General features: G+C 41.1%; 1 protein-coding gene across 3 annotated transcripts in view; it reads left to right on the top strand.

Moving 5' to 3' along the window:
• The first annotated feature begins 1,085 nt into the window (after positions 1 to 1,085).
• The window catches only part of TGFBR1 (transforming growth factor beta receptor 1), a 57,527-nt gene continuing 35,416 nt past the window's right edge, over positions 1,086 to 23,196 (top strand). For 2 of the 3 annotated variants that reach the window (XM_047830506.1, XM_047830505.1), the window contains exon 1: positions 1,141 to 1,307. In XM_047830506.1, coding sequence (XP_047686462.1) covers positions 1,223 to 1,307 — 85 coding nt within the window. In that variant the 5' untranslated portion in view covers positions 1,141 to 1,222. Of the gene's footprint in view, positions 1,308 to 23,196 lie in introns of all 3 variants that reach the window. The other variant, XM_047830507.1, reaches the window with a different exon arrangement.

Below are 23,196 nucleotides of genomic sequence, written 5' to 3'. Positions count from 1 at the left end.
GTTCTCTGTTCTATGTAACAGCCTCCTCGGCTGTGTTTGTGTCTGAAGAGAGGACTAGTCTGACAGGAAGAATTACAAATCTGGAGCTCATTTTGGTGTCCCAGAGGGAAGGTGGGTGGAGCGTCTCACAGTAAATTAGGAATTCAGAATGAAAACGTAGCCGAGTTTATTTGGGTTTCTAGTGACACCTCAGAATTATTGTGCAGGCGTGTCAGAGGCAAGTCAAAGTATTAACTACGCCCCCTCCGCCACGGGAGGAGTGCTGCATGCTAAGAAGGGAAGTCCTCCTTCTTGGGGGGTGGGGGTGGGAACCTTCCCTTTCCCACCTGGATCAGGAGGAGGTCAGAAAGGTGTGTGGTTTGGAACCCGTTCTGGGTCTGCTCTGAGTTCCGAAGGGAGAGAGGCTCTTCGGGGGTGTGTCGGAGCTCAGGATCTGAAGTCTAAGTCTGAGATCTGAGACCAGGATTTGAGGACTTTCAGGGCCTGGAATTTGAGAGGTGGGCTAGGTTGGGGTTAGACACTGACAGCGGGAGGAGAAGACTGAGTCATATATCAAAGGCACGGAGGAAGGACTTGGGGGGCGGGCTGTTGAAAGTTGAAGCTTGGATTTGGGAAATGGAAGTTGAAGCCTGCCTGACGACCGCGGATCTGGGCGACTGTGTTGAGGATTGGTGGTGCAGGGCCATGAAGGGGGGATCGGGTGGGGTTGGGGTCAGTGCTAGATCTTAGGTGCTGAGAGAAGGCTACAAGACAAGAGCGTTAGAGCTGCCACAGCCTTTTTCCGAAAGCGACTCACACCCAGACACACCCCTCGTGCAACCCTCGCCCTCCGGGGCTGGAGGCTAAGCCAGGGCAGGGCTCGCTAAACCCTGCCGCTACCCGGCCTCCTCCAAGCAGGGAGCGGCCGGAGCTGGGGCAGGGGTCTGGCAGCACGGCCCCCGGGGAGTCTGGGGGCGTGGTCAGAGGCCGGCGCCCGCGGCTGCGGATTGGCTGTCCAGCGAGCCCGTGGGCGGGGCTCCGGGATTGGTCCCGCTTGGCCGCTCGCAGACAGCCGGGAGGCGGGGCCGGCGGGAGCCCGCCAGCCAATGGACGCGCAGCCCCGGAGCAGTTACAAAGGGCCGGAGCGAGGCCGCCGCGGCGGCGGGAGGTGGGGCGAGGCAGGGCTTGCTCAGGCGAGGCGGCGGCCGGGCCGGACCGGGCCACAGGCGGTGGCGGCGGGACCATGGAGGCGGCGGCCGCTGCTCCGCGTCCCCGGCTGCTCCTCCTCGTGCTGGCGGCGGCGGCGACGCTGGCCCCGGGGGCGACGGGTGAGCGGCGGCGCGGCAGGGCTGGCGGGCGGCTGCGGGGCGCGCGGGCCGGGCCCGGCCTCTGGCTCGCTACCTCTCTTTCTCAAACATGGCGCGGGGCCGGGGGCGCAGGTGGCGGCGCCGGGCCGGGGCCCGGCTGGCCTGGCCTGGCGGCCGCCACGCGAATCACTGGCGGGGAGCGCGGGCGGGGCGGGGCGGGGCGGGGGCGTGTGTCTGGGCGCGGGTGGACGTGCCGGGCAGCGGGCGGCCGCCCCTGCTCCCAGCTCCCCGGGGGAGGTGGCGTCGGGCGGAGCGGTCCGAGGGCCGGACTGCCTTGCGGGGAGCCAGGGGGCGCGGGCCGAGGGCCGGAGGTGGTGCGCGGCCGGCCGGGCCTGGAGGAGCCCGGGCGCCTTGTGGCGTTGCCTGGGCGCCCCACCCCGAGCGGGAGGGTCGCACGAGGTTCTCGGGGCCCGGGGCGGGGTTGGGGTCGCCGGAGGTTTCCCGGGCGGGGTATGAACTCTGAGCCTGCCGAGCTCAGGAGGGGGCGACGTGTGGGGGAGACCCCCGGGTCATGGGGGTGCCCTGGTTTTGGGCACCGGCCCGACCCCGCCGAGAGGGGCTGTTTCCCCAGCCGGGGGTGGCTCTTGGAAGGGGGAGCCGCGAAGCTTTGTGTGAGAAGAAGGAGGCACGAAGATGTGCGGAATGTTTCTTCTTTGGTGCGTCTGGGAAGTGTTGAAGTGAATCCAGTAACCAGAAGGCTACAGATTGTTTTCGTAGTAGAAACTTGAACGTTTGCTCACTCTGCGGGGTTTGGAATGTTTGAATGGGAATGACTCCGAATTGATCAAACGCTTTTATTTCCTCGAAGGAACATCGCTAGTGATGTTCCTTTTCTTGAGTGACAGTAGTTTGAATCAGTAGTCTCTGTGTACTTTGGTTTTCAAGGGAGAATGTTTGTTTGCTCCTTTTTTTTTTTCTCCAAAATATGAAGTCAGGATGGGATATGTGGTAATAACCTACTTCCGTGGAAGGAACAGTGAAAAACTTTGTTAACATCCAGACTAAAATACTAGAAACTAAAATATAGAATCCTTAGTGTTAGAAACTAAATTACATTGAAAGTACATTTCTGTTTCTAAAATTGAATACCAAATGTTTTAAAAAACAAACAACTCAAGAATGAGAGTGCCAATTATGAGTAATAGCTACTGTCTGTTAAAAGCTTACCATGATGTAGATGCATAAAGTACATTATCCAGTTCTCACAATGAAACCCTCAGGCCTTGTGGCATTTGCCCCATGTTATAGATGAGAACACTGAGTTTCAAACAGGTTAGGTTAAGTACTTAGTTACTAAGAGCTGGAGTTAGGATTTCCACCCAGAGTTCAGTCTTTCCAGAACCTTATATGCCTTAATATATACACCTGTCTGACGTAGCCCATATTTCTTTTCAGTCCTCTAATGAGCACTTGGTCTTTATGATTACCTTTTTGGTTTTGTCTTCACACTATGAAAATCCGGTTGGCTTTTTTCTGATGCCTACCTAGTCCATTCCTGGAATCCCTTCATACTGGGCCTACATTAGAGGAAATGCTGGTTTTCTGACAATGGCCTAAGGAGTGGGGGCAAGGTAAATATGTGGACAGGCAGGAGAATCCGTAGTCAGGTATCAAGCAAAAGTAACATTTCTACAGCACTAATAATTCGAATAGCATACTTCACTCTTTCCACCTAGCCTACCCAGCACACTAAGTGTTCATGTATTCACTTGACAATATTGAACTTAATTAGCTTCCAAAACAGTGCTCAGTCCATGCTGGGGAGAAGCTTCCAGACTACACTGGTGTGCATACAGCACAAAGTTGATCCTGGTGCCGTTACTCTGTAGTCTAGACTCCCTCAACTGGTCTGCCCACGCTTGTTTATGTTGATCTTTCATCGATTCTGAAGCAGCTCAAATGCACTTTTAAATTTGTAATTTAGCTTCCTTTTTAAGACCTTGCAGTTATTCCTTATTGTCTGGGTATCTATCAGTTTTGTATTTCTCTGCCCAGCTTCTCCTCTCTTTAACAGATTTCTCTAGGGAAATTGGTTCCCTGTCCCTAGTACACAGATTAGTACCATACCAGTATGTCCACATATATATCCCGTGTGAGAGTCTGGTTTCCTTTCTGCCATCGTGTAAGTTTTTTCTTTGAAAACATGCCTAAAACCCCCAACTCTTTTGTTGTTGTTGTTGTTGTTAAGTCTATTGATTTATTTTGAGTGAGAGAGAGAGAGACAGAGAGACAGAGAGCATGTGTGAGAGCATGAGCCAGCCGGGGAGAGGCAGAGAGGGAGGGAGAGAATCCCAAGCAGGCTCTGTGCTGTCAGTGCATAGCATGATGAGGGGCTTGATCCCGAGAACTGTGAGATCTGTGAGATTATGATCTGAACGTAAATCAAGAGTCAGATGCTTAACCAACTGAGCCACCCAAGCACTCCTCCATAAATGCTTCTCGAATGTCTCTTCTTTTCTTTGTGTGCAGCCATCAGTTTAGCCCTGCCTGTTATCCCTTGACTCTAAGTTGCTTTCTAGTTTCTCTCCTCTAGGCTTTTCTATAGGCTATTGCCAAGCTAATCTTCCTCAGCCATCCTCACAAAGGGTTTACAAGATTTTCCATTTGTATTCAGCAGTTAGAGCAATACTTGAGGCTTATGATTGAAGCCATCTCTGATTATTCAACCAGAGTCTCAACTCGTTACTACTGTAAACCCTCAATTCCGGTGATTTCTGTTTTCCCGCTGACTCTTGACTTTTTAGCCTTTTAACTACATACTTAACTTTACCCCTTTTGGGAATGTGAGGAGAGAAGTTCTCAGTCCTGTCTTCATGTACTGATTTAGTTCCTGAACTCTTTATTTCCTTGAACTGTATAGTACTTACAGTTTGTGTTGTTTATTTCTACCATTCCTGTGCTGTTCTTTAACTATACTTTTGAATGTGTTATAGGTACCCAGAGGGCAAGGGTTATGCCTTTTCCTTTATGCTTTTGGAACCTAGCACTGTGTTTTATATTCTGTTCCACTTAAATGCTTGTTGATTAAGTGAATTCCACTTGACTGAGCCTTCCTTTAGTATTTATACTGTTTTATGTAAGTACAGCTTATGCAATATTAATTGGCATTTCTGTGTATATAATATGGAAATTGCATAATGTGATGAAAGAAGCAGTTGGTTATTAGATTTGCTTGTTAGTCTCAACCTCACCCCTAGTTATACAGAAACTCTGGATCATACCTACTTTTCCTAATTCATGAGATTTTGAATACCAGATGAGAAAGTTGTATTGGAGTTTGAGGTTGCTATTTTGTGTTGATATTACTGGATTGATGTTCAGCCACCGATTTCCACTGGGCCACGTGTGTTTTGACTGATCAGACATCCTTTCTGATTGGTTGGCACCATTGTGGAGCCAGTTGTTAAATATTTTTAATATTACCCCTGCAGAAAGGCATCAAGTAGTCAAAGAGGGAAATGATTAATGTAGGCTGAAGTAATGGGGGGAGGCTTTCTGGACACTTTAGGACTTGAACTGACTTTGAAAGGTAGCTGAAATTCAAATGGGCAGAGAGGGAGATTTGATGAATAGTAAGCTGTGTCCCCCACTGTCCTGGGGCCTACACCAGGGCAGGAATCAAAGCTTTTATTGACTGGCAAGTTCCTTTTTAGAGTTCAGTTCTTTATTCTATACTGCAGGGTTTGGATGTATTACCACGGTTTCTTTCCCCCAATTCTGAAAACTCTGTAATATGTGAATGGAAACAAAATAGAAAACTAATCTAAGTGAGATAAATAAGGGAAAATAATATTATGGACTGCCCACCAGGGGTAAGCATTCTAATGCTGAAAGTTGTAAGTCCCTTTGGTTTATAAGGGAAAAAAATGACATCAGAGATTAGGTGAATTTCTTAGGGTTAGGCAGAACTAAGACAGGAATTTAGATTATCTCATTCCAAATCTTCTGCTCTTTTTTTTTTTTTTTTTTTTTTAATTTTTAACGTTTATTTATTTTTGAGACACAGAGAGAGCATGAACAGGGGAGGGGCAGAGAGAGAGGGAGACACAGAATCTGAAACGGGCTCCAGGCTCTGAGCTGTCAGCACAGAGCCCGACGCGGGGCTCGAACCCACGGACCGTGAGATCATGACCTGAGCCGAAGTCAGACGCCCAACCGACTGAGCCACCCAGGCGCCCCACAAATCTTCTGCTGTTTAAAATATGAAGGGCGGGGCGCCTGGGTGGCGCAGTCGGTTAAGCGTCCGACTTCAGCCAGGTCACGATCTCGCGGTCCGTGAGTTCGAGCCCCGCGTCAGGCTCTGGGCTGACGGCTCAGAGCCTGGAGCCTGTTTCGGATTCTGTGTCTCCCTCTCTCTCTGCCCCTCCCCCGTTCATGTTCTGTCTCTCTCTGTCCCAAAAATAAATAAACGTTGAAAAAAAAAATTAAAAAAAAAAAATAAAATATGAAGGGCTTTGAGGAGGGGAGGGCAGGGTTAATGGAGTGACTTACCTAAGTGAAGTTAGTTATCTTGAATTTTACAGAATTTATGAAAAGTGACTTCTGATGGAGTGGGGGAGGGGCTAAAAAGTCCTCAAGAGAAGGTCAATATCCTTTTTATATTGCTGATAAAAAGACCTGGTGTAGAGCTTATTGATTGAGAAGAGTAGGCTTTAGTAGTTTAAAAGATGGTAAAGCTGTTTGGGGTTTAATTGAAGTGGATGTAATTGAGAGGCCTTGTAGTGCATGGTCTAGGTTTAGAGTTTTAGATGATCTACTTTGTTGAAATTAAATAGGGAACTGACATGATCAAAATAATTGAGAGGGAGGTAAATCTTGTTCCTCTGAGGAGGGCTGCTTATGTGGAGAAGACCTTTGCTGAAAGGTTCTTCTAGGCCTAGTTGAAACAGTTATCTGAACTCAACACCATTCTGGTAGTACCTTTGTAGTTCATCAGATATTTTCATGTCTAATGACATGGGTTTTAAAAATGCCATTTTTTTTTTATGGATAGCCCTTTTGATGTGAGAACATGTTTCTTCAAACCACAGAGCCTCCTGCGCATGTTGACAAACTGCCTGCCTTTTGCTGTTCTTTCTTGGTTGTGGCTTACATAATGCAAGTTCTCTGAACAGATGGACTGTGGTTTATTATCATGTGACTGGGTCACATCTTTGCTTCCTGCTTCTGGAATTGAGGGCAGATGCTGGCATGTATCTCAGGGATTTTCATGCATTGTCCCATAGAACTGGCTTGAGAAAACTTTTGGAATCTTAAAAATTATGGTCTGTCTTGACCCGGCCTAACTCTAATACTTAGGATAATTAATGACTTTCTTAACTGAATTTTTTCATTATCAAATCCAACTGTTATGCATAAACATTAAGATTTGTTGCTACTTTGAATGAGATCCAGTTTTAGCTCTACAGTTTTGGCCCAGGTGATGCAGGTAGGTTTCTTATGGTTACCCTTTTTTTATATGAACTTAATGATTGGTTGACTTATAGGCTATTTGCTTTAGACAGACACTTTCTCCAACACTAGTCAGAGAGAGGAGTAAGTCTGGGTCCAGTTTCTGTGGGTCCAGTTTCATAGATCACATCTGGCTTTTTGGAAAGCTACTCCCTGTTTGGCAATCTAAGAGAATACACATTATAAAGAATGATTTCTAACTTAAAAAAAAATTATGACTTGCAGGAGATGGGTGCACACAGGTTACTCTGACATTTCTTGAAGATTCAGTGGTCCATGTACCATTTATCAATCTGAAAAGAATATATGATAAGAATGTGCCAGGCATTCTGTCTGCCTTGTCTCATTTAATTCTCAGAACCAACGCTGATGGTAGTTGTATAATAAATAGTACAAAAGTTTCTTACTTATGTACCAGTTTTCCAGAAGATTTTTTTTTTAAGTCCATTTGTTACTAGGTCCGGGTGACCAATGCTCAAGAGTTAACTGTAGATTTTGATGACATTGGTTTTTTGTTTTTTGTTTTTTTTAATGTTTATTTTGAGAGAGAGAACATGTATACAAGTGGGGCAGAGAGAGAGGGAGAGAGAATCCCAAGCACGCTCCGTGGTGTCAGCACAGAACCCAACACGGGGCTCGATCTCATAAACCATGAGATCATGACCTGAGCCAAAATCAAGCATCAGACACTTAACTGACTGGGCCATCCAGGTGCCCTGATGACATTGGTTCAAACCCAGGGTTCTTTTCAGCTATCTTACATGTTATTCAAAGATGTCAATATTCTTTCATCTTTTAGTCATAGATATATTTATAAAAAAAGATACTGCTTCAGATAGAATAGAGATCTGTAGGCTAGTAACAGTCCAACCACTGAGGTTCGAATGATTGTGCATTACCACTAACTCCAGTAGGCAGAGTTAACAGGATTTTGCTCAGACTGGAACTTAGTTTGTATCTGTGAAAGTTTGTGAAAGGAAGAGCTTCTGTGTTTCCATTTTACAGACCAGGAAACTGAGGTCATGATGTTAATAAGTGGTGGGACCTGCACTTGAACATTTTCAGAGGGTGTACTCTTTCCTGCACATCATGTTGCTTTTGTATACAGTAAATATCTGGTTTCGGTCACTTCATCAGGAAGGGGTTTTTTTTTTTCTTCTTTTTTTTCAACCATGACAATTTGCTTCAGCTTGTCTTAATTATAGTGTGCCTCTTTGCAACTGCAAGTTACTCAGATGCTTGCAGTCTTTGACTTATATTTTTAGGTAATTTTAATCTCTCTGATGAGTCTAATGATAGTTGATCACACACCATTTGTATTGATTTATATATTTTCATAGCACACTCTTTGCTTCTTAAAGTAACATAACCACAGACTTGAAAATAGCTGAAAATTTGAATTAGAGAAAAGAAAAAAGCTATCACTGTCCATCATTAACACTTTGACTCATCCATTCCCCATGGGTTTTTTTTAGTATAATAAAGTCATTAAAAAAATCATTCTATCTCTTTCAGTAGTTTATCAAAGCTAATAAAAGTGTTTTTAAGTTGCAAAGAGCTTCAGCTTGTAGTGACCAACACAGTGGGAAGTAGAGAAAGAGGCTGACTTCCTTTAAGAAATATGATACCTGGGGGGTGCCTGGGTGGCTCAGTCAGTTGAGCATCAGACTTTGGCTCAGGTCATGATCTCACGGTTCGTGGGTTCGAGCCCTGCATCGGGCTCTGTGCTGATAGCTCAGAGCCTGGAGCCTGCTTCAGATTCTGTGTCTCCCTCTCTCTGTCCCTCCCTCGCTTGCACTCTGTGTCTGTCCGTCTCTCCCTCTCAAAAGTAAATAAACATTAAAAAAAATAAAATAGAGAAATATGATACTTGGGAAATATGATAAATACAGATTCAGTAATAGCAGCCATAGGCACTGCTTTATAGAAGTGGTAGGACTTGATCCCCTGCCTTGTGGGATGGACAGAGTTTAGATTGGGGCAGAGAGAAAGCTCTCCTAGGTAGGGGAGGATGATGCATATGAAGAAGGAGCATGTTAAGTTCCAAGAATTTTAAAGGGAGGAGTGGAGGTTCATGATTTAGAGGATGGGTTCAAGGAATTATGGGCCTTAAAAATCAGGTGAGTGGTTTTAATCTGACGTGTTTTTATGACATTTCAAAGAAATCAGAGGAGCTGGTAGTAGGGCCTTTGCGGGGCTGTCCCTTTGCCTCTGCTCTTCCCCACATATCCGCACAGCCTCCTCCCTTACTTCTTCCACATCTTTGCTCAAATGTCACCTTTTTCTCAATGAGACTTACCCTGACCACCCTTTTTTTAAATTGCCATTATCTTACTCTGCTTTTTCTTTTTTTGTAACATTTACTACCTTCTGAGATCCTGTACTTAACCGTATTTATTTATTTACTCTGTCTGTTGTTTCCCTCTTCCTACTAGAATATAAGTTTATGAAAATGGATATTTCTGTTTTGTTCCCACTGTATCACAAGGGCATAGAAAGTGTCTGGTGCATCATAGGCACGCAGTAAATATTTGTTGAACGGCAGTAGATCTTAGTTGTAGGAAGTTGGAGTACAAAAATTAAGGATTCCATGAAATAAAAAAAGAATGACTCCAGGACTTTTACATCTGGATAATGCTTTTTAACTAGTAAGGAATTAGGTGAGAGAAAGATTGACAGGGAAATGAAACCTGATTTGAACATGTTGAGTTTGAGGTGAGGGTCGCATAACCAAGTGGAGTTTTTCAGTAGGCAGCAAAGATGTAAGATTGGAATGTGGTTGGAAATGGGAGAGAATCTTAGGCAAAGAAACAATTATCAGCATTTGCCTTCTACCTCATTCTCTCTCTCTCTCTCTCTCTCTCTCCTTTTTTTTTTTTTTTTTTTTTTTTTGATTCTGGTGCCCTAAAAAGCCACCTTAAGTGAAGTATTTATTTTGACTCTGAACTCCTAGCTTAGATGTGGAGCCTTGCTCAGTTCACTGAGATATTCTTCCCTCCTGGATTGCAGGTCCATGCTTTGTTCTCTCCACCCCCTCCAACACCAAAGAAATATGTATTCAGAATTATTTGTGATCTTCTGATTGTACTGACATTAGCGTTCAAGCTCTCTTTCACCTCTTGAGAATCTGCTCTGGTTCTTGGATGAGGTAGAAGAGAGGCCAACATATAGCATTCATACTCTTTAGCATTCATACCTTTGAGAGGAGCACTATTTTGTAACTTTCTTATTGTATGGGAAAAATCTATTCAGTGATTGGCTTTTGTCCTCTGACTGTTTTCCAGGAAAGGATTTAGGAAACTTGAAATAAAAACATATGCAGTAAGATCAGAACTAATGACCAGAAAGATAAGAACCAATAAATAAAAGGGGAAAAGAAAGAACAATTCTCCATAACTTTTAGCTGGGGAAAGCTTTTGTAGTTGAACACAATACGTAGCTCTGAGTTTTCTAGCAGTGAGAGCAATCAGGGAACCTGATAGTTTGCATCTCATTGCCTGTTATTGAGCATTTATGGGAGGCTGCCTCCTTCCTTAATAATAAGGAGCCCCTGACACAAAGATGCAATGCAGGGAGAATCTCTAAGTAGTAAAGGCTTCCTGGACCTCAGCCCTGATTCTCGTTCGCAGGCTGCTTCTTCAACATGTATTGAGGGTTGTGCTACCATTTTTCTTCTCCATGCAAAGGCTGTGATCCAAGTATGGACACACTAGTCTTACGCTAATGCCAGTGGAACAGCTGATGTAAGGCTGCAGCATTTAAATCAAGCTTAGCTAAAAGCTAGAGGATAATGAATAGAGAAAGCAACATGAAACTGTTCAAGCTGGCTTACAAAGACATTTTCCTCATGTCCTTATCTTTTGGCCTGTCTCCATTTGGCAGACATCATCTGAGTACTGCCACCAGAAGTGAATAGAGCCAGGCATTTATCTTTCTTCAAACAGGGCCAAAACAGCAGGGTCCAGAGAGTGTCTTTGCTTGGGTTTCCCATCTGAAGAGCTGCCTCCTTTCTGGGTGATGGATGTTGGGATCGATGACTTCCTTTAGGAGAGACCACACATACTCAGAGAATGTGTCCTTACACAGGTAGGATGCATAGTAACCCCAATATTCATGTAAAAGATACTCACATATGTTACCATGAAGGATATTCTTTGTTAGAAACATGCCAATTTCATTGGGAAAAACAAGTTTCTCCCTGCTCTCGAGCAGAATCTATTATAGAAGTCTTTGTATAAGGGGCATGAGAGAGAAATCAAGTGAAGAGTTTGGGATAATCACTGTCCATGACTTGAGTAGATTCACTTTCCTTTCTTACTTCTCAGTCCTAGTGTTTCCTTGTTCTAATCAACAGGGCTGAACCTCCTTATTTTTGTTCATTTGCTTCAGGATAACCATTCCATCTAGATTTCCTAGGTGTGAACCTCACGTATTACATAATAGTGTGTATTTATAGTTCTGGGACACCTTGTGCGGGCATCCTGTTACATTTCTACAATATAAGATCTTTAAATATGCATTGAAATACAAATAGCTCCCATGGAAAAAAGCAAAAACAAACAGCTTTTTTTTTAAACTAGAAGTGAGGGCTAATATTTGGGAGCAATGAACATGGAGGAGATAGGTAAGCCTGAAGAGGAATGTAGAGATAGAAAATTAGTAACTGACTTTTAATTTATATGAACACGCACAATATATGTATGATCTTTGTTGGTTTTTTTCTGGATGTATTTATTCCCAAATGGAACCATAATGTGCTCTAATTGAGTCTCTTTGTTTAGCACATGGCTGTTGATTTGAGTACTTTCTCCAATTGAAAAACTGACATTTTAATTTTGTTATTCAATGTGCAACAGATTTAAATAAAAACACCAAGATTGTGTATTGTAGATTTCCTTCAACAATAATTATATGTAATTATTTTACCAAAATAAACAAGTTAAAGTAGTTTTGGCTGTTTTATCGCATTTTACATTTGGAAAAAAATTACACACCAGGGACCAGAGTTTGCTCATGTTTCTCAGTGAGGAGTGAAAATTTCTGTTTGCTAGCTCTAGCTAGTTCCACCAAAGCAGTACAAAATTGATGTTAGTAAAAGGTACTGAAAATGTGAAGGGGAAGTGCAACTGGAATTAGGTCAGAGTGGCTGCATGCTACTAAAAACAGTGGGTAGTTTTCATGAATGTGGTATCTCAAAATTTTAAGGAACCTATGAAGATTAAATGAGATTATAGCATACTTCCTGCCACATAGAAAACACAAAGTGAATGGCAGTTATTTTTAAGAAAATTTCATAGAAATATAGGATTTTTAGGCTATAAACAACCATAAGTATGGGGATCATGATTATATTTTGTCTCACTTTATTTTACAGGTGAGGAAACTGGGACTCCGAACATATATGGTATTTCAGGATAATTTTAGGAAAATAATTCAGCTAATAACTAAACAGGAATTTCACTTAAAACTTCACTTAGCATCCCCCACCCCTTTTTTTAAAATGTTTATTTTTGAGAGAAAAGAGTGAGCACGTGGGGGAGGGTCAGAGAGAGAGAATCCCAAGCAGGCTCTGCACTGTCAGCATAGAACCCCATGCGGGGCTTGATCTAACAAACTGGGATTGTGACCTGAGCCAGAATCAAGAGTTGGACACTTACCCAACTGAGCCACCTAGGCACCCCTAGCACCCTTTTTCTCACTCAGGTCTCCACTAGGGAGAATGGTTTTTTTTAATTGCCTAAATTTATGGAAGATCTCCTTAAATGCTCTGAAATTAGACCCTCAACAGATGGTAAATAATGATAAAATCAATATAGCAAAATAGTGACAATTACAGAATTTAGGTGTTCACAGTTTTTCTGAATGTTCTGAATGTTTCTGAATGTTTGAAAATCTTCATACTAAAAAGTTGGGATAATTGAAAAAAATCTATAGTATCTCCTCATCCCAGATATGTTTCTAATACTGATCTCTCTAAACATAGACAAACCAACAGTACTTGCTATAGCCAAACGAAGTAAAAAAACCAGGGCCCAGTGCCCTCTGGGATACACACAGTCGGCCCTTTTCTTGACATTCTTTAAGGATTGAGAACCACAGATCTTTTGTCCTTTACTTTTCTTTCTTTTCTCTCTCTCCTTTTTTTTTTTGTAAATTATTTGAAATTCTCTAATCACCAACAAAGCAAGCCAATTAACACAATTATCACTGTAGATCACTTTCTTATGAACACATACTCTATTTTTTCTCTTTCCATTGTTTTGATTTTATTTTTCCCATGGTAAATTTTAACTTTTGTTCTCTTCCTTATTTATAATGCATTAAAAAAAATTTTTTTTAGCGTTTTTATTTATTTTTGAGACAGAGAGAGACGGAGCATGAACGGGTGAGCGTCAGAGAGAGGGAGACACGGAATCTGAAACAGGCTCCAGGTTCTGAGCTGTCAGCACAGAGCCCGACGCGGGGCTCAAACTCACAGACCGCGAGATCATGACCTGAGCCGAAGTCGGCCGCTTAACCGACTGAGCCACCCAGGCGCCCCTATAATGCATTTTTTAAAAATGTTTTTTTTTGAGAGAGAGACAGCATGAGTGGGGGAGGGGCAGACAGAGGGGGAGACACAGAATCCAAAGCAGGCTTCAGGTTCTGAACTCTCAACAGAGAGTTCAATGTGGGGCTCGAACCCACGAACTGTGAGATCATGACCTGAGCCAAAGTCGGATGCTTAACCAACCAAATCACCCCAGGCACCCCTATTTATAATGCATTTATGAGCTTGAGTCTTTCTGCTCTCATGCAGTCTTTTTCCCCAAGATTACAATTGTTTCTTCCACTTTATTCTTTAAAAAACAAACAAACAAACAAAAGGCAAGGTCACATAAATATTCTTCTAGCTAGAGACTTTCCACCATTTCTCATTGATCATATACGTTATGTCAGATCTAGCCTTCCCTTGCCTTATGATGGGAGAAGGGGAAGGAGGGAGGAGTTTCAATAAATTTGAATTTAGGAGTCAGGCAGAAACCTTAGGGGATACTTTTCAAGGAGCAACAGACTCAGAATTAGCTGTGCATTGCAAACAGATGGCATGCCCTAAGGAAATAGCTGGGGTGCTTGCATCTAATTTAGCATAGAGATCCTGGAACTGGGGGGAAAGTCTCATGGAACAAATGGGTGTAATCACCTGTGAACCATTCTAAACCATAGCTAGGGCATAGTAATTATTGACTTCTATATAGATGTCATAAATTCTGTACATGTGCTGCATAATTCTATACATCAAGTCCTGATAGACCCTTACCTTTTAATAACCAGCCTTCTACTAGAGGCCTTCTTCAGTAACCAAAATGCTAGCATTAATGCTAACAGCAATTTGAAACCCATATTCCTAGTGCTAAGCTTCTGGACATTTATATCGTGATGTCTGAAAACTGTATTTGGTTGGTTCTTCTGAAAGGAGCTCAGACAACATTAGATACTCTCACATCCTCATGCCCCAAGAAAGGCCATGGATTTAGTGGTTAGAAATATTACAACATATTATAAAAGTCACCTCATTTTGGCTGGTCTTTTCTGTCCTTATTTGATTTAATTTAGCTGTATTCCTCTAGGAGACTGCAACCAGAATTGAACTGCTTGCTTTGATATTTTGTTTGACAAAGAAGATGAACATTTCAGACTAGGGAAGTCAAGAAATTAAAACTTGTGTACCTATATGTGTGGTTCACCAAGTCTTTGAGATTTCCAGCAGTGTTTATCTCTGCCATTCCTCTTTTAGCTAAATTCAGTGTTTCTTTGTTCTGAAAAGGGATGGGAATGACATAAAGCTAAATACCAAGAGACTCCATTAAGTGTGGAAAGTGTGATTGCTTCCGTGGAGCAGGAAATAGAAAGGGCTGGATGTTGGAGAGCTGCTATCTTTTTTGTGGGAGGAGGGGTAACAGTTTTGTAGAATTATTTGACACTGTAGACTCTGTACATACATAACTTTGATAAAAATAAAATCTAACTAAAAAAATAATATGGTCAGGACACCTGGGTGGCTCAGTGGGTTAAGCGTCCAACTTCAGCTCAGGTCGTGATCTCATGGTTCGTGGGTTCAAGCCTCATGTTGGACTCTCTGCTAACAGCTCAGAGCTTGGAGCCTGCTTTAGATTCTGTCTCCCTCTCTCTTTGCCCCTTCCCCGCTTGCATTCTGTCTCTTTCAAAAATAAATAAACATTAAAAAAATTAGAAAAGAATATTTGAATAACACAATAATAAAGATTTAATGTATTCCAATTTTATAATCATGAACACTATTCTTTTAAAATATTTCTTCACTTTTCCAGGAAATTGGTGATAGGAAGGTCTACAAAGAATACCCAAATTAGAAATTCACAACAACTAAAAGAAAAAGTCAAAATAAATAATATATCCTCTTGGAAATATAAGATTTTTCTTCTAAATAATCCCTGTAGTAAAGAAGAAATTATAGTTGTAATTACAAACCATTTAGAAATGACCGGCAACACAAGCCCTACATAACAAAACTAGTGGGGATTTTGCTAAAGCAGTACCCAAGAGAAAATTCGAAAGCAAGAAGATTTCAAGCTAGAGAAGGAAATAAGTACAAATCAACCTAACTGCATGCAAAGGAAATAAAGATTTAGAAAAAATTACAGTAGATTTGATCTATAAAACACCAAATTGATTCTTTTTAAACACAGTACTAAAATGGACAAATATTTGAAAATCTAAAAGAAGAAAAAGACATGAATAAGAAAAATGATATAGGAGAACAGTATCTTTTTGACAGACTTTAATGTATCTTAATGTAGTTTAACTTCTGTTGTTTTCTCTTAAAGGTTAGGGCTTTTTGAATCCTATTTGATTAATCTTTCTGGACTCAATGTCTTGAAAATATTTATGTTTTATTCTAGAAGTCATCTTGCTTTACTTTAATGTTGATATGTATAGTCCATCTGGAGTTGATTTTTCATTATGGAATGATATATATATAATTTTTTAATTTAATTTTTAATTAAAAAATTTTTTTAACATTTATTTATTTTTTGAGAGATAGAGACAGAGCACGAGCAGGTGAGGGGCAGAGAGAGAGGGAGACACAGAATCTGAAGCAGGCTCCAGGCTCTGAGCTGTCAGCACAGAGCCTGACGCAGGGCTCAAACTCACGAACCGCAAGATCGTGACCTGAGCCAAAGTTGGTCGCTTAACCGACTGAGCCACCCAGGCACCCCTAATTTTTAATTTTAATTCCAGCTAGTTACCATACAGCATAATGTTACTTTTTTCCTCTCTCAAGTTTTACTTAAATTCTAGTTAGTTAACATACAATGTAATATTTATTTCAGGTTTAGAATTTAGTGATTCAACACTTCATATGATACCTGGTGCTCATATCAACAAGTGCACTCCTAATCCCCATCACCTATTTAATCCCCCTACCCTCCTCCCCACTGGTAACCATCAGTTTGTACTCTACTTCAGAGTCTTTCTTGGTTTGCCTCTCTCTCTCTCCCTCTCCCTCTCTCTCTCTCTGTCTCTCTCTGTCTCTGTCTCTCTCTCCTTTGCTTATTTGTTCCGTTTGTTAAATTCCACATGTGAGTGAAATCATGTGGTATTTGTCTTTTTCTGACTTATTTTGCTTAGCATAATACTCTCTAGCTCCATTCATGTCATTGCAAATGGCAAGATTTCATTCTTTTTTATGGCTGAGTAATATTTCACTGTGTATATGTATGTGTGTGTATGTGTTTTATTTTTTATTTTTAAAATTTGTATGCCTAGTTGATCCAGCACTACTGTTGGTAATATCTTCCTTTTCCCAGGGCCCTGCAGTGTCACTGCTATCATAAATCAAATAGTTGTAGATGTGAGAATCTGTTTCTGGAATCTATTTGTTCTGTTTGTTCTCATGCCAATACTTAATTAATAGTCCTAATTATTATCATGTTATGATGGGTCTTGATATTCTGTAGTGTAGGTCTTCCAAAAGCATTGTTTTCCAAAATTGCTTTGGCCGTTCTTGGGATATTTTTCTATATAGGTTTTAGAATTAGCTTGTGAATTCCTACACACACACGCACACGCGTGCGCGCGCGCACACACACACACAGCTGTAGGATTTTGATTTGATTTTGTTGAATCTGCAGGTCACTTTGCAGAATATTAACATCTTATAGTATTGAATGTCCCTCCATTTATAAATAAATGAATTTTCTTTTGTATTCTTCATAATTTCTGTCAAGTAATGCTTTGAAGCTTTCCCTGTAGAGGTCAGGTCTTACATATTGTTAGATTTATTCCTATGTATTTGATTTTGGATGCTTTTGTAAATGATACATATTTGAATTTTTGTTTTCTATTCATTGCTGGTTTGAGAAACACCTATCATGAATAGGTGTTGAATTTTGTTATTCTTTTTTTCATGTTGTTTATATCGAGATGATTTATATGATCTATTTACGTTTTCCTAAACTGCTTGAAGTCTCTTATTCCTGAATCTGTACAGAATCCTGGTATAGCATCTCCCTGGAATGACTTCCCTTTCTTCTTTAGCCTTCTATAAGTCTCAGGGGAGGCACCATCTTTGGGGGAGGTGTCCCTATTCTCTGCTCTCACCGCACTTTGTGCATTACCCTCTACCCATGGCGTGCTGGCTTTCTACCTTACATTGTGAGCTCCTCAACAGCAGGAATCTCCTAGGCTTCTCGGTCCTCCTGAAGGTGTTCCTCCTTTGTTCCCACACAGGTTACATACACTGTTCTGGTGAAAGGTGTTTAGGCCTTACTCTGCGCTTCTAAAATATGAACTACACAGTGACACCAGCTCGTTTCTTTATGGCTCCAGTAGGTCTTTTGCTATTTGCAGGCCCAGGTGTGACTCTCTTCTTCCTTTAATTCAAAGGTAGCTGGTGGGTGGTCACCACTTCCTTCTCTTACCACAGTTCTATTTTAGCTTTATTGTAGCCCAGAATGATTGCCACTTTTCATTTAGGTTCATCCCTGTACCTCAGTACCTGTGCAACTGAGTCACATCACCTAGAGCCACTGTTGCTTTCCAGAGGGAAAGGCTTGAGTCCTTCATCGTGTCCTACTTGGGAGAGATCACCATAGATTTTCCAATATGCTTTTTTCCCCTGTGCTTTTAGAATATATCTAGATTGTGTTGATGTAACTCTTTGGGCATTTCTGTTTCCTCAGCTGAAAAATAAGAGAAAAGGATCAGGTAATTACCAGGTTCCTCCAAGCATGAACATTTTATGAGTTATGATTCTCTATTTGTTAGGGATATGTGCACACTGGATGTATTCCAACACTTTGTTAATTTGGGTTGGAACTGAAAATCTACTTTCTTGTAGGTACATCTCACGCTGCCTAAGAACTACTGAAGTTCTAATAACCCTGTTCAAACAGTCATACTGCTGAAAAACTCTGTATGGGTACCCGTGAATGGAGAAAGAGACAGAAATAGCTGACGGGAATGTTCACTGCTTTATGTGCACACTGTTTACATTATGTATTCTGTGTCAGTGTTGTCTTCTGGACTTGTGTAAAGGTTTGCTCTGATTCTCTGTACAGCAGGTATAACAGGGACTGGCACATAGTAGGTGCTAATAAATACTTGTTGAATGAATGCATAAATGAATTTTTTAGCATTTTATGTGCTGAGTACTATGCTAAGTGTTCTTTCTTTCTTTCTTTCTTTTAATTTTAGAGAGCTAGAGAGAGAGGGAGAGCATGAATGGGGGAGAGGGGCAGAGGGAGACAGAATCTTAAGCCGGCTTCCACATTTAGCACAGAACCTGCTGCCACGCTCAGTCCCACGACTTTGGGATCCTGACATGAGCCAAAATCAAGAGTTGGACGCTCAACCAACTGAGCCACCCAGGGTCCCCTGAGTATTCTTATTTCTGTACATATTATCTCAATCTCAAACCTTCTGAAATTGCTGTTGTTATAAATTTAGAAAACAGTCTCAAAAAAGTTAAGCAACTTCCCCAAGATTACTTACAGGCTGTCTGGCAGAGATAGGATTCGAACTTCTTTTTGTCTCTGAATTACCTTATATTAATTATCATACTCTTGTAATAACCACTAGTCCACCTAAACTATAATGAGAAACTATAAAGGTATGTTTAGATTGGGAAAAACCAAGAAATTCAGTTAATGTTGTAGCGCTAACCATCAGAGATAAAAGTTTCTCTATTCTTTTTAGGGGCTAGGGTACACATCTGCTCTGTATATCAACATACCCCTTCAACTCTTTGAAGTGGTTAAAAAAAAAACAAGACACATGATAGCAATAGAATTATAGTCACATTGTATATAGCTTTAGTAATATAACCATTTCCCTGTCCTTAAAAATGCTTCTAAAATATCAGCTTTAATGCCTATATAGCATCCCACTTATGACTGTGTCATAATTTATTTTGTCATTGTCATATTGTCATTCATATAGGTTGTTTTCAACCATAAAATGCTGTAACAAACATCTGCGTGCGTATCTTTGCTCTTATCTCTTGTTACTCCTTTAGACAACATTCTAAGAAGTAGTATTAATAGAGTTAAAGAAGTTTTATTTTTTTAAGTAATATTTACTTTTTTTAAAGTTTTTTTTAAAGTTTTATTTATTTAAGTAATCTGTACACCCAGTGTGGGGCTCAAAGTCATGACCCTGAGATCACAGGTTGCATGTTCTACTGATTGAGCCAACCAGGTGCCCCCCCCAAAAAGTATATTTTAAAGGCTATTACTGTATCTTGTATTACTGTGTCTTGTATTGTTTCACAGAAAGAACATTAAAGTTTTGAAATTGGCATGAGGTGGCAATACTCCATATAGTAAATGTACTAAGTTAGGAGTTTTGAAGATAGTATAGGAGAAAGGGATGGAGCATAGAAAGGCATTTTTTATTTTTTTATGACACTGAATAGATATAATACACTCACATTTTTCTAAATTCAAAAAGTACAAAGGTGTGTGTAGTGAAAAGTCTCCTCCCATCCCTATCATCTGGGTACCCAGTTCCCTTCTGTGGAAGTCAGTGTTACCTATTGCTTTTGTATTTCCAGGGAGATGCTTTGTAATATGTACAAGCCAATGTGTATATGCATTTTCCTTTCTTCTTTCCTTCCTACCTTTGCTTTTTAGCCAAAATGTTACTGTATTAAATATACTGTTCTGCACTATGCAGTTGTTTTTTAGAGAGAGAGCCTGATCAGAGAAGAGGGGTAGAGGGAGAGAAAGAATCTCAAGCAGGCTTCATACTCAACACAGAGCCCAATGTTGGGCTTGATCCCACGACCCTGGGATCATGACTTGAACTGAAATCAAGAGTCAGATGGTCAACTGACTAAGCCACCCAGGTGCCCCCAGATTTTTACTTAATACATCTTAGGGGTTAGTCTATGTTAATCATCATCAATTTTTTTGAAAACAATTTTTTATGAAAACATCAATTTTTTTTTTTTTTTGTAGCTGTATGGTCTTCCATTTTAGTGATACCATCATGTTATTTCACCAGTTCTATTGATAGATGCATAGGCAGGATTAGAAACAACCTAGTATAAAATTCTTAGGAAATTAATAACCATGTATGTTAGGCACTTTTCACATGTAAAGTATATCTGTAGGCTACATTCCTTCTAGGTCAGAGGGTATGTTCATTTGTAACCTTGGAAGTGTCAGGTTGCCTTCCATTTATATGGAGGAAGAGGTTATTCTGGATGATGGGGTATTGTCCATCAAATGGACTTAAGGGAGGTACTTAAGTGGGAATTTCAGACAGTTGAAAGGAGAGCATTGAGAGATGGGAAAAAGACTTCAAAAATGAAGGTAGTTAAAAGTAAAAAAATTTGGTTGCTTGGCCATTTAATTGAGGACCCTGGTGCTAGTGACCACCCACATACAAAAGAGATACTCCTGGGATGTTTATTCAAGAATCATACTGGATCCTTTCTGGATTCTGGACCTAGGAATGCAGAGATGCATAAAATACTCATAAAATACTAACCTACAGTGTAGTGGAGGAAATAGATGAACAAACAATTATATAATGAGTTTTGCTACCCTAAATGCTGTACCTTGAAGATGTCAACTTAAGTTGAATTAGTCAAAAAATGAAAACATGGAGGGGCGCCTGGGTGGCTCAATTGGTTAAGCATCAGGTCATCATCTTGCAGTTTGTGAGTTTGAGCCCTGCATTGGGCTCCGTGCTGTCAGTGTGGAGCCTGCTTCAGATCCTCTGTCTCCCTCTTTCTCTGCCCCTCCTTGCTCATTCAAAAATAAACAAATATTTAAAAAAAAAAAAAAAGGAAAGTATGGATGTTTAATATTTGATGCAACTTGTAACAATAGAATCTTACTATTTGAAGAATTGTAGAGTTTTAGTTTTACATCAACCCTTTACTTAGTGCAGGAGATCCCTACTTCACAAATTCTGACTATTGGTCATTAAGCCTCTGCTTAAATATCTCTAATGATAGAGAAGTCATAATCTTCTGTGAGGCAGTCAGTTCATTGTAGGGAGGAGCTGTAGTAAGGAAATGCTTTTTATGAAACAAAATTTACCACATCCTGACCTCATGATTTGATTTAGTATTGGAGTGAGACAAATAGACACTAGGTCTATAAAATGAGGTAGTTGTCTCCACGGCTAGGATACCTTTCCAGTCAAACTTTGTCGAATTCGTTCTTTGATTTTTCTGACCCATATTTACATAGCAGATGGATGTTCAAGTAACACTGATTATTTATTATTTGGACATTTGTGGAATTTTGTGCCCAGTTCTCTCTCTGTCTCCCCTATCACCATGGCTACAGTTAACAGTAAATGCTGTTGACTTTTAAAAATCTGTTGTTAAACAGATTCCCCAAATTTGCTAAGCAAATCTTTATCCTGTATTTATGCAGTTTATTTTATTTGAGCCTAAACGAAGGCCTTTATATTAATTGTCCCTGTTAAATCTCATCTTGCCATTGAGGCAGCCTGTTCTTAGTGTGTTTTTCTTGGATATCAGTTAACTTTATATCAACTAATTCCATGGAGCTCAGGAGACTAAAAAATGGAAGTATTGTAAAAAACAAAAAAACAAAAAACAAGTGATTGAGAATTTAGGCGTGCCCCTAGTCCTCCAGGTTGGAGTTGTATGTTGAATTAGAAATGTTTCTTAAGTCCTTGGACTTTCTGGAAACATTTCTGGGTAAATCATATTTTTGTTTTAAAGCCCTAAATTTGGGAGTGGAATGTTATCCGGACTAGACTAGAGAATTCGCTTTCACGCTGTATGGTGCTTGGTGTTTTGACAAGCTCACTTTGACATTACAGCTGCCAGGTAACTCTAAGGGGGTGGAGTTGAGAAGAACCACTGAGTACTTGGAAGAATAAAACCCTGTTGGTGGTCAGGGTTTTAGCCTTGTTTACAGAGATTGGCAGCATATTTACAAAAGAAGAGAACCTAGTATGCTTTCCCCAGAGCTGGAGCAGGGAGAAGAGAAGAGAGGACCAGACTCCTTGAGAGAGGGTGTGGCACTGGGCCTAGAGGGAAGACCGGAGGCAGAACTGGAGTGGGGCGCGGACAAGATTGTAGCGGGGTTGCCAGCAGTACCTAAAAGGGTTTGTATGTATTCTAACTTTTGCCTTCATCCTTGCCAACAGTGGTATGATCTTCAGTTTTTAACAGTAGCTAAGCAGACTGAATAAAGGCATCATTCATGTCCTTTACCTGTCTTTTGGTGCATATTTGTAATATTTGGGAATACTCTCACTAGGTGGCAACACATAATTGTGCTATAATGGGAAGGGTAAGGGAAAGTAAGGGTCATCACCCGCAAAGTCAGAGTGGTGAAAAGATTGGAATTCAGTCTCTGAGAGGGAAATCTTCATCCTCCTGTTGCTTTTTTATTGCTGAGCTGTCTCAGCAATGAAGGAACCTGAGTCCTTGTGGGGCCCTTTGATTACATCTCCCACTATTAGAGGAATAATGTTGTATTTTGGTTTTAAATGTGTTGACTTTGCAGTAAAAGGCAAGCCAAGCAGAGTGTTTCTTGGAAGGCAGTTAAAATATGAGTTTGGAGCACAAGGCCAAGAAGTGTAGAGATGTAGATCTGAGAGGTAGCAGAGGGCTGACTGTGGACATGGAAGTGTGGTGTCATGTAAACTAATAAAGAACAATGTGTCAGTGTGTCTCATATCCTGAAGAATTTTAGAAAAGAACATTGAATTTCACCAGAAAGGCATCACTAGTGAATTTCAACAGCTGTTTCAGTCAAGTACTTGATAGAGGGAAAGAAGGATCGTGAGACCAAACAACAAGGGTTGAAAAAGGAGGGAGTATTGAAGTATATGCATAAAGCGGGGAGTAAGTTATTGGCCTGGGAAGACAAGGTTTCTGGTG

This window comes from Prionailurus viverrinus, chromosome D4, assembly GCF_022837055.1.
Source record: "Prionailurus viverrinus isolate Anna chromosome D4, UM_Priviv_1.0, whole genome shotgun sequence".
NCBI lineage: Eukaryota > Metazoa > Chordata > Mammalia > Carnivora > Felidae > Prionailurus > Prionailurus viverrinus.
This window is presented reverse-complemented; position numbering and strand designations above follow the sequence as displayed.